The 14283-nt window shown below is 41.8% G+C and overlaps 1 protein-coding gene across 1 annotated transcript in view; it reads right to left on the bottom strand.

Annotated features, from left to right (window-relative positions):
• PRKCI (protein kinase C iota) overlaps positions 1-14283 on the bottom strand; it is a 60956-nt gene that overhangs the window by 37708 nt on the left and 8965 nt on the right. Inside the window, exon 2 of the mRNA XM_053311279.1 lies at positions 4886-5007. Within this exon, the coding sequence (XP_053167254.1) occupies positions 4886-5007 (122 nt within the window). The remainder of the gene's footprint in view (positions 1-4885; positions 5008-14283) is intronic.

Below are 14283 nucleotides of genomic sequence, written 5' to 3'. Positions count from 1 at the left end.
CACAGAGACCTAGTCTGGTGTGGTCCCAGCTTCTCCCAGAGGGTTACTCCATGGCAGAGCAGGTGAGAGGATGTAGGCAGCGAGGTGGGGTGCCTGTGGTCTATAAGAACACCATCTCCCCTTCCAGGATCCCTGTCAGGGATTTGGCCTATATAAATATGTGTAGGGACCAGGGATGGACTGGGACTTCTGCTGGTGTACCGATCACCCCGCTGCCCAGTGGAGTCCCTAATTGAGCTGATGGACCTGGTTGCTGAGTTGGCATCGGAGTGGTACAGGTTGCTGTTGGTGGGAGACTTCAATGTTCATTTTGGGACCAGGTTGTCGGGAGAGGATCAAGAGTTCATTGCGGCCATGACGATTGTGGGCTTATCCCAATTGGTCTAGGGTGGTGTTCCATGGTGGTGGTGGGGACTCCTGTCATCTCCCCATTATCATGGATGGATCACCATCTGGTTAAGGTAGAACTTACAGCCACAACCCACCTCTGTAGAGGTGAAGGACCTATTAGACTGGTCTGCTCAAGATGGTTATTGGATCCACTAGGATTCCAAGAAGCCTTGGAACAATTTAGGGTTGGCTCTACTAAGGATTCTGACGATGCCTTTGGTACAAACATGGAATAATGAACTCACTAGAGCAGTAGACACAATTGCTCATAAGCATCCTCTCTGACTTGCTTTAATGACAGCCCCGTGGCATTTGGATGAACTACGGGAGCTGAAGCGGTGAGGTAGATGACTAGGGCACAACTGGGGGAAGACTCTGTGCGAGTCCAATCGGGCACTTCACACAGCACATTTGAAGATCTATGCTCTGGCAGTGTGGGCAGCAAAGCAGAAGTTCTTTTCTGCCCACATTGCTTCTGCAAATTCACACCCAGCTGAGTTGTCTAGGGTTGTGAGTGGGCTAGTATGTACCCCCCTCCTCCTTGAATTTAAATTTGGAACCATCTGTTACTCACTTTGACATTTTTAATGACTTTTTTTTTGGTAAGATCTCTCATATTCAGGCCGGATTCCACAGTTACTGCAGAGTCTGTGGAGGTGTCCAGCAACTCCTCTCATGGGATTAGATTGGATCATTCAGTTTGTGACTCCTGAGGAAGTGGACAAATTGCTTTGGACTGTGCGTCCTACAACCTGTTCTCTTGACCCTTGCCCAACTCGGCTTATCTCATCTGATGATTATATTATCAGAAAGGGTCTGGTAAATATTATAAACGCTTCTCTGAGGAAGGGCAGGATGGCACCTTGTCTTAAGGAGGCTATTATTAGACAACAACAAGAAGGCTTTATTAGTCTACAGACCATAATAGATTATTAAACCACTTTTGAAGAAAGCTACACTGGATCCCTCAGAGTTAGCTAATTACAAAGCTGTTTCTAATCTTCCATGGTTGGGCAAGGTAACTGAGTAGGTGGTAGCCTTTCAGCTCCAGGCAGATTTTGGATGATGCAGACTAACTAGACCCATTTCAAACTGGTTTTCATGTAGGCTATCGGGTTGAGACTGCCTTGGTTGGCCTGATGAATGATCTCCAACTAGCTATTGACAGAGGAAGTGCGACTCTGCTGATCCTTTTAGATCTCTCTGCGGCTTTCGATACCATTGACTGTGGTATGCTTCTGGACTGCCTGAGGGAGGTGAGATTGGGAGACACTGTTCTATAGTGGTTCCGTTCCTACCTCTCTGACAGATTCCAGATGGTATCATTTGGAGAAGACAGCAGTGGCTAGCCGCCAGCCATGACCGGTGGACAGGCGAGCAGCTGCGACCAGCAGGTGGGCCTGGCAGGCAGGCGGCTGGAGCAGCCATTGGGAAGAAGTGTGGTGGCAGGCCTGAGAAAGCAGGCCAGCTGTCCATGAGGAAGAGCAGTGGCGGCGGGCCAGCCGGCCGCAAGGAAGAAGTGCAGTGGCGGGCTGGAGGAAGCAGCCACACAGCCAGCTGGCAACAAAGGGGCATTGGTCTTACCTGTTTTTATTCAGACATGTTGAGAGAACCAGTTTTTCTGTAGCCAAACACAAAAACACTGGCACAAATTTCAGAAATACAAATAGAAACATGGGCAGGTGCTCTTAAATATGCCTGAAGAGATTTAGTGACTATAATAATCTTCTTGCTTACTCTAGAGCTCCAGAATGACTGTTTACTTTCTATAACAATTCTTCTAGGTGTGCCAAGGTGTTTAATTCTTTTATTTTTATTTTTTTTAAAGTTGCCTGCTCTACCCTAAAATTCTTGCATTCAAAACAAACGAAGCAGGAAGAATGCGAATCACATATGAGGCTGAAACTGTGCCTTTACACTCCAACAGCAAATGAATGAATCAGGATATAAAAACACATTAAACAAAACAGGAATAAGCAACATGTTTGGTATGCAGCTTTTTAAGCAGTTCTGGTGTAGCAGATGCATTATTGCTCAAGTAAAGTTTTGTTTTTTTAAAATAAAGAAGATTCCAGCCCTCATGGCTAGAAAACCCTGAACACATAACAGTAATGGCTGCACTCCAAAATTTAGCAGGCCTTGTGCATACGTGCTTCCAAGAATTCTAAAGTTAGAGCTTTTCCCTCGGCCAATCCTCAAGGACCCCAGACTACAATCACAGGGCTGAACTAGTACTTTGTAGATGACAAAGAGCGCTTATCAGATGCAAATAAATAAACCTAAATGCAGTATAATTGAAAGTGAGAGAACTGGTCTTGTGGTAACAAGCATGAATTGTCCCCTAAGCTAAGCAGGGTCTGCCATGGTTGCTTATGAAAGGGAGACTTGATGTGTGAGCACTGTAAGATATTCCCCTCAGGGTATGGAGCCGCTCTGGGAGGAGCGGAAGGTTCCAAGTTCCCTCCTTGGCATCTCCAAGATAGGGCTGAGAGAGATTCCTGTCTGCAACCCTGGAAAAGCTGCTGCCTGTCTGTGAAGACAAAGCTGAGCTAGATGGACCTATGGTCTGACTCAGTATATGGCAGCTTCCTATGTTCCTATGACATGAATTCCCCTCTAATCTTGGAATTCTTAACTGAGATTAAGAATACCAGGAAACTCACAATATGAGTCATCTGGAGCATCAACAAGGAACTTGTCTTGCTACTTTCCAGTCCAATAGTTTTATTTGCATCTCCTTTTGCTGTCATTCTTGTACAACCAACCTAGTTCTCACCAGCTTGTGCCAATAATCTGATTTTATGCCTGTCTAGCACAGAGGACAACTTTCCTTCTACAGAGAATAGTTAAAGTTTGTCATTTGGAAGTACAAGTGATTTCTAGAACTCCATAAAGCATTTCTTGAATATACAATGAGATAAGGAACAGAGTCATACAACAAAACCAAAGCTTCTGCCAAGATTAGAAAAGGGATATCAATTGCTTTCCTACTCATTCAGCATGTAATTTGAAGCGGATGAACAGAAGAGGCATGTGGAAGCAACTGCCCTAACAGAATCATGTTGTTCTCAAATTTCTACTAAGATGCTACAAGTTTTCTTTCCCCAGGTTTCCAGTTAGCATGCTTTGGAAGTCTGCACAGCTGCACGGTAGTGAAGCATCTGCTTTTGATCACCTGCAGTCCTCTACTCTATATACTTAGGTACAGCAGATAACATCTGCTGTACTGTTGATCAGTGTTTCCTCTGCCGGTTGAATGATGTTCAGCCTGTTCTAGATGGGGTTATACTCCCCCTGAATGACCAGGATCACAGTCTGGGGGTGCTCATCAATCCAACATTGTCACTAGAGGCTCAAGTGGCCTCTGTGGCTTGGAGCACCTTTTATCAGCTTTGGTTGATACGCCAACTGTGATCCTACCTGGACAGAGAGCTTGGCCACAGTTACCGGTATTCACATTCTGGTAACCTCTTTTCAGATTACTGCAATGTGTTGTACGCGGGGCAGCCTTTGGAAATGGTCCGGAAACTGCAGCTGGTACAAAATAGAGCTGCAAGATTATTAACTGGGACTGGACGTTTTGATCATATTATGCCAGTGCTTTGTCAGCTGCACTGGCTCCCAGTCTTCTTCCAGGTCAAATTCAAAGTGCTGGTTTTAACCTTTAAAGCCCTAAATGGCTTGGGACAAGGTTACCTGTGAGAACACCTTGCCCCACATGTCCCAACCAGCACCTAAAGATCTTCTTCAGAAGCCCTTCTCTGGGTGCCTCTGCCAAATGAGGCGAGGCAGGTGGCTACCAGGGCGAGAGCCTTTTCAGTGGTTTCCCGTTTATGGAATAGCCTCCCCAGTAAGGTTCGCCTGGCTTCATCACTTTGTTGTTTTAGATGCCAGGTAAAGACCTTTTTGTTCACACAGGCTTTTAAAATTCATGTTTTCAGATATGTTCTTATGTTTAACTAATTTTAAAATGAGTTTTTAAAGCTTATTGTATTTTGTATTTTCTTTTTACCTTTTTTTGTCTGTTATGATTTAATGTATAATGTGTTTATTGTATGTTTTAATCCTCTATTGTGAGCCGCCCAGAGAACAATTGGTTACTGGGCGGCTAACAAAGTTTATTATTATTATCATCAACATCTACAATGGTGCTCATTCAAGAACTTTTATGGTTGTGATGCACTGCAAAGCTGTGCTTCTGCTAGCAGAAAAGGAACTACCTGAATTCATGTTGTACAAAGAGTTCTATATGGGCCTGTGCAATAACTAGTCTGGAACAGAAGTGAATTTCTTCACACAATGACTGTTCACTATATCCTTTCACTACCACAACAAGCACAAGACAAGTTTGGATGCTACCCAATAAATTTTACAGGTAAGTACAGATTAGGGAGGAAATGGAATCCTTAAGACTCCAGCCCTAAGAGAGGTAACCGGAGTATTGGATGGAACATGCTTGCAATTCATAAAGTATTTCTGTCTTGTATTCACTTACCTTCTTCGTCAATCCATTTCATGGTGAAAAGCTGTTCATTATCAAAGGCGCACATATCTCGAACTTCATTGCACAGTCCCTCAAAGGAGATGGATGGTTCAAAATAGGTTATCATAATGTCCCTGGAAAGAGTCCAATGATGGTACTATTAATTTTACGACTGCAGATCCATTTGTGTTTTGCTTGCATTTGCCAATGCTAAGGAAAATGAATTGACATTTGATTACTGGTACTACATATTTAAGTCTTAGAAGAACTTGCTCTTAACATACTGTTAAAGGCATCAATCTTGACTTCTGAGCAAAGGCTTGTACTGTGCAATATTTCAATTTCTATTTGCCAGGCCTACACAAAACTGAGAAGGATTCTAATGTTTAGAGGAAAACATCAAGTGATGATGTGCCCATTATTTTCCCAGCATGCCTAAACCATGGGTAATTTACCTATCTTTCAGTATTATCACTGAGAATGAATCTGAGTTTTTAAGATTCATCATTCAGTTTTTAAGAAAAGTCAAACTAGGTTTTTTAAGATGACCACAGGAAAACATTTCCCCATAAAACACCAGTACTCAGCAACCAAGGTATTAGTGGCAGGCTTGCCAAATTATGCACGTTAGTGTATCTTCTATGAAACAGAATGTGTTCATTCTCCATATCATTTTTAACTGTGTGCTACATTTTGAAGTTTGATACAACAAATCAGTGACAGTGCGCCCATTAAGGCGTGCACAGGTGCATGCACTCACACGTTTTTTGATGTCTGCTCAGTTAATTTTAGATCCCACTCAGATTGAATCTCTGAATTCAATCTGAATGCACTCTGCTCTGAATGCACGTGCACACATACTGCCCTGATACTGCCACCCAGAACAAAACTCATTCTGCAGAGATGAAAAAAATTAGAGAGAACACTGATCAGTGACCATAAACATAGCATTCGCTGTCATAATGACTATTCAGATAAGTGATACTGACTTCAGAACAATGGAAAAAAGATGTGAGGAAGATGCTGCCAATACTGATCTTTCATATTAGATAGGCATAGTTAAAGATGCTGTACAGGAGGACCTCACTATTCGCGGGTCCAGCGTTCGCAGTTTTCCATATCCGCGGCCAGGTAATTAGCACCCAACCTTGGTATATGAAGAAAAATGTGGACAGAAAAGGGTTAAACCCATGGATACATGGGGTGGGTTAGCTGGAAATGACCTCTGAGGTCATTTCCAGCTGACATTTTGACTGCAGGAGAGATTGGGAGCTATTTTATGGCTCAAAATGGAAGACAAGGAACACGGTTTGGGGCCAATTTTCAGCCTCACGGGTCACGTGCAGCATGGTAGGGCACCCTGAGGGGCCATTTGGGGGCCACCGAGGGGGGGGGGATGGGGCAAAACAAAAAAACCTTCAGAAAAGTAAACAAAAATCTGAGGATTTGGACGTTTGGGGGATGTGACTGAGCTGAAGAGCAGGGTACTGTGCTTATTTCTGCTCCCCCCCACACCTTTTATTACGATTTTCAACACACTTCAGGGTGTTTAGGAACCTAACTCCCCCAATCCCCATAGGGTTAAGGTTTCTTTATCTGCAGTTTTATTTCTGGAAATTGCATCAGCATTCTAGCCCATTCGGTTAAGCTAGAGAAGCTTCAGATGGTCTCAACCTATTGTGCAGAACTGCAGCATATAGTACATGCATAAGATCTAGCTTATTTTTGTGCATTAGGCAAGACCAAATATATGATTGATTGATTAAGTGTTGTCAAGTCAGTGTCAACTCTTAGTGACTGCATAGATAGAGTCTCTCCAGGATGAAGACTAAATATATAGATTGCCTTTAAATATATAGTTATATACACAATAGAAAAAATTAACTTTCTATCCATACCATTGTAAGATTTTTTGAAAATGTTCTGTTCTTTTGGAAACAGCAATTGTTATTTGAATCAAGGTTTTCTGGAGACAGAAAACTTTTTCTGTACATCTTTTAATTTACTCAAGGAACTTAAATGCACTTGATATTTAATTATATATTATTTATTTATTTTATTATTAAATTTTTTATACCACCCTTCTAGGAGGTTCAGGGAGGTTTACATTAAAACATTAAAATCAATTAACAATTAAAACAGAAATTATAAAACAGCATAAAACAATTAAATAGCCAGAACAATATAAAAACAAGTTTTAAAAAGCTGAGAAAGCTTGGTTGAAGAGATGTGTTTTCAGAAGTTTTTAAAAGCCAGCGTGGATCCAGTGTGGTGTAGTGGTTAGAGTGCTGGACTAGGACTAGGGAGAAACGGGTTCAAATCCCCATTCAACCATGATACTAGCTGGGTGACTCTGGGCCAGTCACTTCTCTCTCAGCCTAACCTACTTCACAGGGATGCTGTGAGGAGAAACTCAAGTGTGTAGTACACCGCTCTGGGCTCCTTGGAGGAAAAGTGGGATATAAATGTAAAAATAAATAAAAATAAATAGATAAATAAATAGATAAATAAATAAACAATTGCCAGAGATGGGGCAGCAGCTGCGAAGGCCCGTCTCTGTGTAGCCACCAAACGAGATGGCGCCAACTGGAGATGGACCTCCTCAAGTGACCTTAACGGCTGGTGGGGTTCATAGCGAAGAAGGAGCTCCCTTAAATACCCAGGGCCTAAGCCATTTAGGGCTTTGTAAGTTATAACTAGCACTTTGTATTTTGCCCAGAAGCCTTTTGGCAGCCAGTGTAGCTCCATCAACAGAGGAGTAATGTGGTCTTTCCGAGATAACCCAGAGACCAACCTGGCTGCCGCATTCTGAACCAACTGATGTTTCTGGACTACATACAAAGGCAGCCCCACATAGAGCACATTACAGAAGTAAAGTCTGGAGGTTACCAACAAATGTACCATTGTTTTGAGGTCATTGATCTAGAGAACTGGACGCAGCTGGCGTATCAGCCGAAGCTGATAGAAAGCACCCCTGGCCACCGCCTCAACCTGAGAAACCAGGGAGAGGTGTGAATCCAGAAGTACTCCCAGACTGCGAACCTGTTCCTTTTGGGGAAGTGTGACCCCGTCTAGAACAGGTAGATCAAAATCGTCTCTATAGTTGTGACCCCGCACAATAAGTACCTCCGTCTTATCTGGATTCAGCTTCAGTTTATTCTTCCTCATCCAGCCCATTACTGCTTCCAGGTAGGCATTTAGGGAGAATGTGCCAACTCCTGAAGAAGTTGACATGGAGAAATAGATCTGGGTGTCATCAGCATACTGATAACATCCTGCTTCAAATCCCGAGATGATCTCTCCCAACGGTTTCATGTAGACGTTTAAAAGCATTGGAGAAAGTATGGAGCCTTGAGGGACACCATACTTAAGCTCAGATTTTGAAGAGCAATAGTCTCCAATGACACCATCTGAAATCTATCCAAAAGGTAGGAGCGGAACCACTGTAAAACAGTGCCTTCCACCCGCAACACTCTCAGATGTTCCAGAAGGATAGTATGGTCGATAGTACCGAAAGCCGCCGAGAGATCCAAAAGGACCAACAGAGTCACACTTCCTCTGTCAATTCCCAATTGGAGCTCATCCATCAGGCCAACCAAGGCAGTCTCCACCCCATAGCCCGCCTGAAAACCAGTTTGAAATGGGTCTAGATAATCAGTTTCCTCCAAGACTGCCTGGAGCTGAGAGGCCACCATCCTCTCAATTACCTTGCCCAGCCATGGGAGATTGGAAACAGGCCTATATTTGCTCAACTCTGAAGGACCTAATGCAGGCTTCTTTAGAAGAGGTCTAATAATTGCCTTCTTAAGACAAGGAGGCATCCTGCCCTCCCTCAGAGAAGCATTTATGATTTCCACCAGGCTGCCTACAACAGCCTCCCTGCTAGACTGAACAAGCCATGTTGGACAAGGGTCAAGTGAACAAGTGGTAGGCCTCATCGCCCCAAGCAGCTTGTCCACATCCTCAAGAGTCACAAACTGAAACCGATCCAGTCGAATCACATAAGAGGAATAGTTGGACACCTCCAGTTCAGACATTAAATTAACTGTGGAGTCTCCATCTACGTCGGCCCGAATCCGAGATATTTAATCATCAGAAAATTCTTTAAACACATCACAGTGGGTAACTGATGACTCCAAATTCTGTTTCGGGGGGGGGGGGGCAGGCAGATACTAGTCCCCTCACAACCCTGAACAACTCAGCTGGATGTGAACTCACAGAGGCAATGCGGGCAGAAAAGAACCGCTTCTTTGCCGCACGTATTGCCTGAACATAGATCTTTAAATGTGCTCCATGTCGTAATCTGTCAGATTCGAGTCAAGTCTTTTTCCACTTGCGCGCCAGTCGCCTACCTTGCTGCTTAATCCCCCGTAGATCTTCCGTATACAAAGGGGCCAATTCTGAAGTGAGTTGGAGAAGATGCTTAGGAGCAATTGTGTCTACTGCCCTGGAGAGCAAGTTGTTGCAATTCTCAACCAGGGCATTAACAGGATCAACAGCAGAGCCAACATTGAATCCCTCCAAGTCTTCTTGGAATCCTACTGGATCCAATAACCTCTTCGGGTGGACCATTCTAATAGGCCTCTCACCCCTGCAGAGGTGGGAAGTGGTTGAAAGTCAAACCTTAACCAGATGGTGGTCTGTCCATGACAAGGGGGATCTCACAGGAGTCCCCACCCACGGAACACCACCCTGATCAGAGTAAAAGACCAAATCAAGCGTGTGACCTGCAATATGCGTTGATCCAGAGACCGCTTGGGATAGGCCCATAGTTGTCATGGCCACTATGAACTCCTGAGCTGCCCTGGACAAACTGGTCCCGAAATGAACATTGAAGTCTCCCAGTACCAAAAGTCTATGAGACTCCAATGCAAGTTCCGCGACCAAGTCTGTGAGTTCAGTAAGGGATTCCTTTGGGCAGGTACACCAATCAGTACACCAATAGAAGTCCCAATCTATCCTTGGTCCCCAAACTTAAGTACACACATTCAATATGGTCTGATACTCTAGCAGGGAGCCTGGTAAGGGAGATGTTATCCTTATATATATTTATTATTTATTTTTTACATTTATATCCTGCTCTTCCTCCAAGGAGCCCAGAGTGGTGTACTACATACTTGAGTTGCTCCTCACAACAACCCTGTGAAGTAGGTTAGGCTGAGAGAGAAGTGACTGGCCCAGAGTCACCCAGCTAGTATCATGGCTGAATGGGGATTTGAACTCGGGTCTATCACTGTATATCACTATAGAACATTCAGTTTCTCTAACTTCTTTTTGGAGGATTTGGGTTGGCAGAAGGGTCAAGGACTGTCTGAGCTTGAATGGTTTTGGATTGGCTAATATGTACCTGCTACTTACAAGCAGCAGGTGTTTAATACAGGTTTCCAAGGAAGTATGTCCAGTTTTTAATGGTGCTATATATAAAGCTATGTGGTGTTATAATTGCAACAAGTACATATTTTTAAAAATATCTGTAGTAGAGTGTAAGATGGTAAACTAGGTTCCAATGTGGAACACATAGCTCTACCTGGGGTTTTCTTGCCACGGGGCACTGCTCCCACTGTTATATGGACCACTTTAACAGACTGGGGGGGGCACTCCATTTGAGAAGCCTACTTAATGTTTTTAATTCCTAAATTTAAATATTCTATTGTACTGCTGCTCCTTTAACAAATACAATTCCTTATATGGATACACTTTAGAAGTAAAAAATCACTATATAATTTAAAACCTGGCAAAGTGGAGAAAATGCAATCAGATACAAAACTTACATGGAAAGTTACAAATCAATTATTAATGCTAGTTAGGAAAGACATCAGACCCTGAATATGTGCAACTTTCCATGCATTCCTCCACATGGCTTACTACATTCCAGAACAAGCATTTTAGTGGGAGAAACGGTTAGGGAAGTGATAGAGATGAATAATAAAAGCATGCCAACTTGTACAATAAAGATAAAGTGTGCTGTCAAGTAGATTTTGACTCCTGGCACCCACAGAGTCCTGTGGTTTTATTTGGTAGAATACAGGAGGGGTTTACCATTGCCTCCTCCCGCGCAGTGTGAGATGATGCCTGTCAGCACCTTCTTATATCACTGCTGCCCGATATAATACCAGCGGGGATCTGAACCAGCAATCTTCTGCTTCTTAGTCAAGCAATTCCCTGCTGTGCCACTTAAGGTGACTTAACTTGTACAATAGGACTTATTTGTTCTTTGCAGAGGTTTACAAATGGCAGATATTTTCATTCTCATTCTCCATTTCATGAGAATCCTTAAATTAATTAAAAGTTACAGAAAGCACAAGTGTCAAGTTCTGAACACACACCCCTTGCAATTGTTATTGCTAGTAATGACTAAAGACTGAACTGTAGTTGAATTTAAAAATTATTTGCTGTGATGATTGTGTTTAGCAAAAAATGAGATGCTTTCCCTCAGTCTAAATGTTGCCTACCCCATCTCAATAATCACTACAAAAAGTGTTATAAAAGATTATCTGTCCTATTTATGTCATTATCCATGTGTAATAAGTCCCAGCAAACAATAAAGTATACATCCAACGAGAATGCTGGTGTTTGTTCTGTAGTTTTGTTCCAGGGCTGATAAAAATTGATGATTTTAAAAAAATAATCAAAGAAACTAGATTTTATTTAAATTGGAGTTTAATTGTTTAATATCGTAAGAACGAAGCTAGGTCAAAGATATCATCATGAATATTAATCAAAACTCCTACTTATATTCTATGAACATGTTGAGAGCAAAATATGGGGATGAAAGATAATAGACCAGATCAATCCTATTCTGCAGGTGGTATGCATGCAGCACACACACACACACACACACACACACACACACACACACACACACAGTCAAGCCCTTGCAAGCCTGCCAGAAAATTCAATGCAATGCAGAAGCTAAAATACTACTTGACCAACTCAAATTACTATAAATTAAAAAGGTACCACAGCTACAAAGTATTTTTGCACCTTTGTGGCAGTACATTTTAGGCATATTCATAATACAGATTTTTTCATTTTAAAAAATACAGATTTTTTTCATCAAAACTGGCTCTCTTGCAGAAACTAGGAAAAGAATATGCCCAAGGTAATACAGGTACCTATTACTATTGAGGAAAAACCTGAACCAAATTTGTAGCAGACACCCATCTGCCTGGAGAAGATTCCAATTTTGGGATACTTTGTGTTCCTGTTCAGGTCAGAGGCAACAGTCTCTGTTCTTCATGCTAAGAAATCCATCTGCTCCTCCCAAAGAAGTCTCCTTTATTAGGTTTTAATATTTAAAACTAAGATTGTTTTAATTGGAAAATTATGTTTAATAACTGCAGCTAACATGATCTTAGCAGTGTTTGAAATGTTTCAACTGAAGATTGGAATAGAATTTAATGTCGAATTCAAATGATATCTTTGTAGTTAAATTCAGCTCATGAAAGTTTCTTTTCCACTCTCTGCCCAACCACATTCATTGAAGTACTTATTAATATGATCAATGTTTCTCTCATCAACTTCTCAGTACCTATTCTTCCCTAGCCCTCTATGCCCCTTAGAATTCCTTTATACTCTTCATTTCCAATAAATGTCACTTCTCGTAAGGGAATTTTACTGCAACCTGTTTTCAGCTATGTTTGTGTTAGCATGCATTTCAGTTGCTGTAAATTTTACCCAAACAGGCAAAAGGGAGATGGGGGCAGTACTGCATAGTGTAACACATTGGACCTTTTATCATAAATTTAAGAGGAAAGCTTGCGGTGGTGGTAGGGGGGCAGGGAGAAGAGTCAAACAGTAAGCAAAATACAAAATAGTTGCAAAACTTTTCTAATCAACCAAGGTTGCAATTCTAGGCATTTATTAGGGAATAGGTTCCATTTAAATCAACAGGACTTAGTTCTGAGTAGGGATGTGCACTCCTGGGAGGTGGGGGAGCATTACCTTTTAAGGAGCATTAAATTAAAATATTTTATTATCAATAATAGCTTAAGGGCAAGTATCATTCCTTGACATTTCTAACTACAAGAGACCTGGAATTTAATTTCTCTTAATTAATTTGCCTTGTAATATACCTGCAAACTACTACTGTATTAGTTTAGGACATCTCATGATTATTCTTCTGAGATAAAAGCTTAGCTTGCTTTGAAATTTCTTTTTGTTCTTACTAACAAGGTGGTGGGAGGAAAAGTGGAATTTTTCTCCCATTTTTGCACATGACATTTATTAAAATTGCCTCAGTTTATCTATCCCCCTTTCAATTTTTGAAGTACTTATTAGGACTAGTATGGTCCTAACAGGGGTCATGACCACATACTTACTGTGATATTACAAGAAGAGGGAACGAAGTTTCCAGAAGAATAGAATGTTTCCACAGTCACATTCAGATTTATTACTGAAATTTTACCCCTATTCTTTCCCACAAATTACCTACTTATCCTGATTCAAGCTGCACCATGATCTCCTTAATGAACAAGGCCCAGGAATGCCTCAGGCCTAGGATAACTCCCAGAGCAAGCTGTCAAACTCACACTCAGCTCACTTGGCACTGCAAGAGCTGGGTAGGGTACTTGCAAAGGGAGAGTGTTGCTCCAGCAGTGTCACTTGGGAGACTGCAGGGTTTTATATCTGATGCTAAGGCAAGGTGACTAATTTCCACCCATTCCAAAGGTAAGCCTTGGTATTTAAAGAGGCCTGCCCTGGGGTAACAGGTCCAGTTTTAGATTTTGGTGTGTATGATTACATTTGGATAATTTTTAACCAGGTTATTTAACAACTTCTTTAAAAATCCAATTTAGATTTTTTTAAAGCACTGATTTTTATCTACTGCGGTTTTAAAAGCTAGTTAAAGTGATTTTAGTATGTATTAAACGATACATATCGTTCCTAAACCATCCCACATTTGGCTTGTTTTTCTTTCACCTTATTAAATGAACATTGATATTACTGCACAATATAGAAGCAGATAATGTTGCACAATAACTAAATTGTGCCAAACTGTCCCATCACAAGATACTTTCTATCACAGAAGTATAGACAAGGTCAACTAGACCCCAAAGTGGTGGGAATTTTTAAACACTGGAACAAACACGGCATTCCCATCATCTGTCCAGCATCCAGTTTATTTTTAGAGAAAGTTGCTCTTCCACTTGATGAAGTTGCTCATAAATGCCACTATCCCGCAATGTAATTAGTAAGGATGTGTAGGGTGTAGTCAACTAGAAAAGAAATGTCAGTGTAATCTAGTTTTGGTAGATGGTCTGCAGTTATTTATTTTATTTTTTAACATTTATATTCCACTCTTCCTCCAAGGAACTCAGAGCCGTGTACATAGTTAAGTTCACAACAACCATGTGAAGTAGGTTAGGCTGAGAAAGAAGTGACTGGCCCAGAATCACCCAGCAAGTATC

Source organism: Hemicordylus capensis, chromosome 3 (assembly GCF_027244095.1).
Source record: "Hemicordylus capensis ecotype Gifberg chromosome 3, rHemCap1.1.pri, whole genome shotgun sequence".
Taxonomy (NCBI): Eukaryota; Metazoa; Chordata; class Lepidosauria; order Squamata; family Cordylidae; genus Hemicordylus; species Hemicordylus capensis.
The sequence above is the reverse complement of the archived record's forward strand: the minus strand, read 5'-3'. Positions and strand labels throughout refer to the sequence as shown.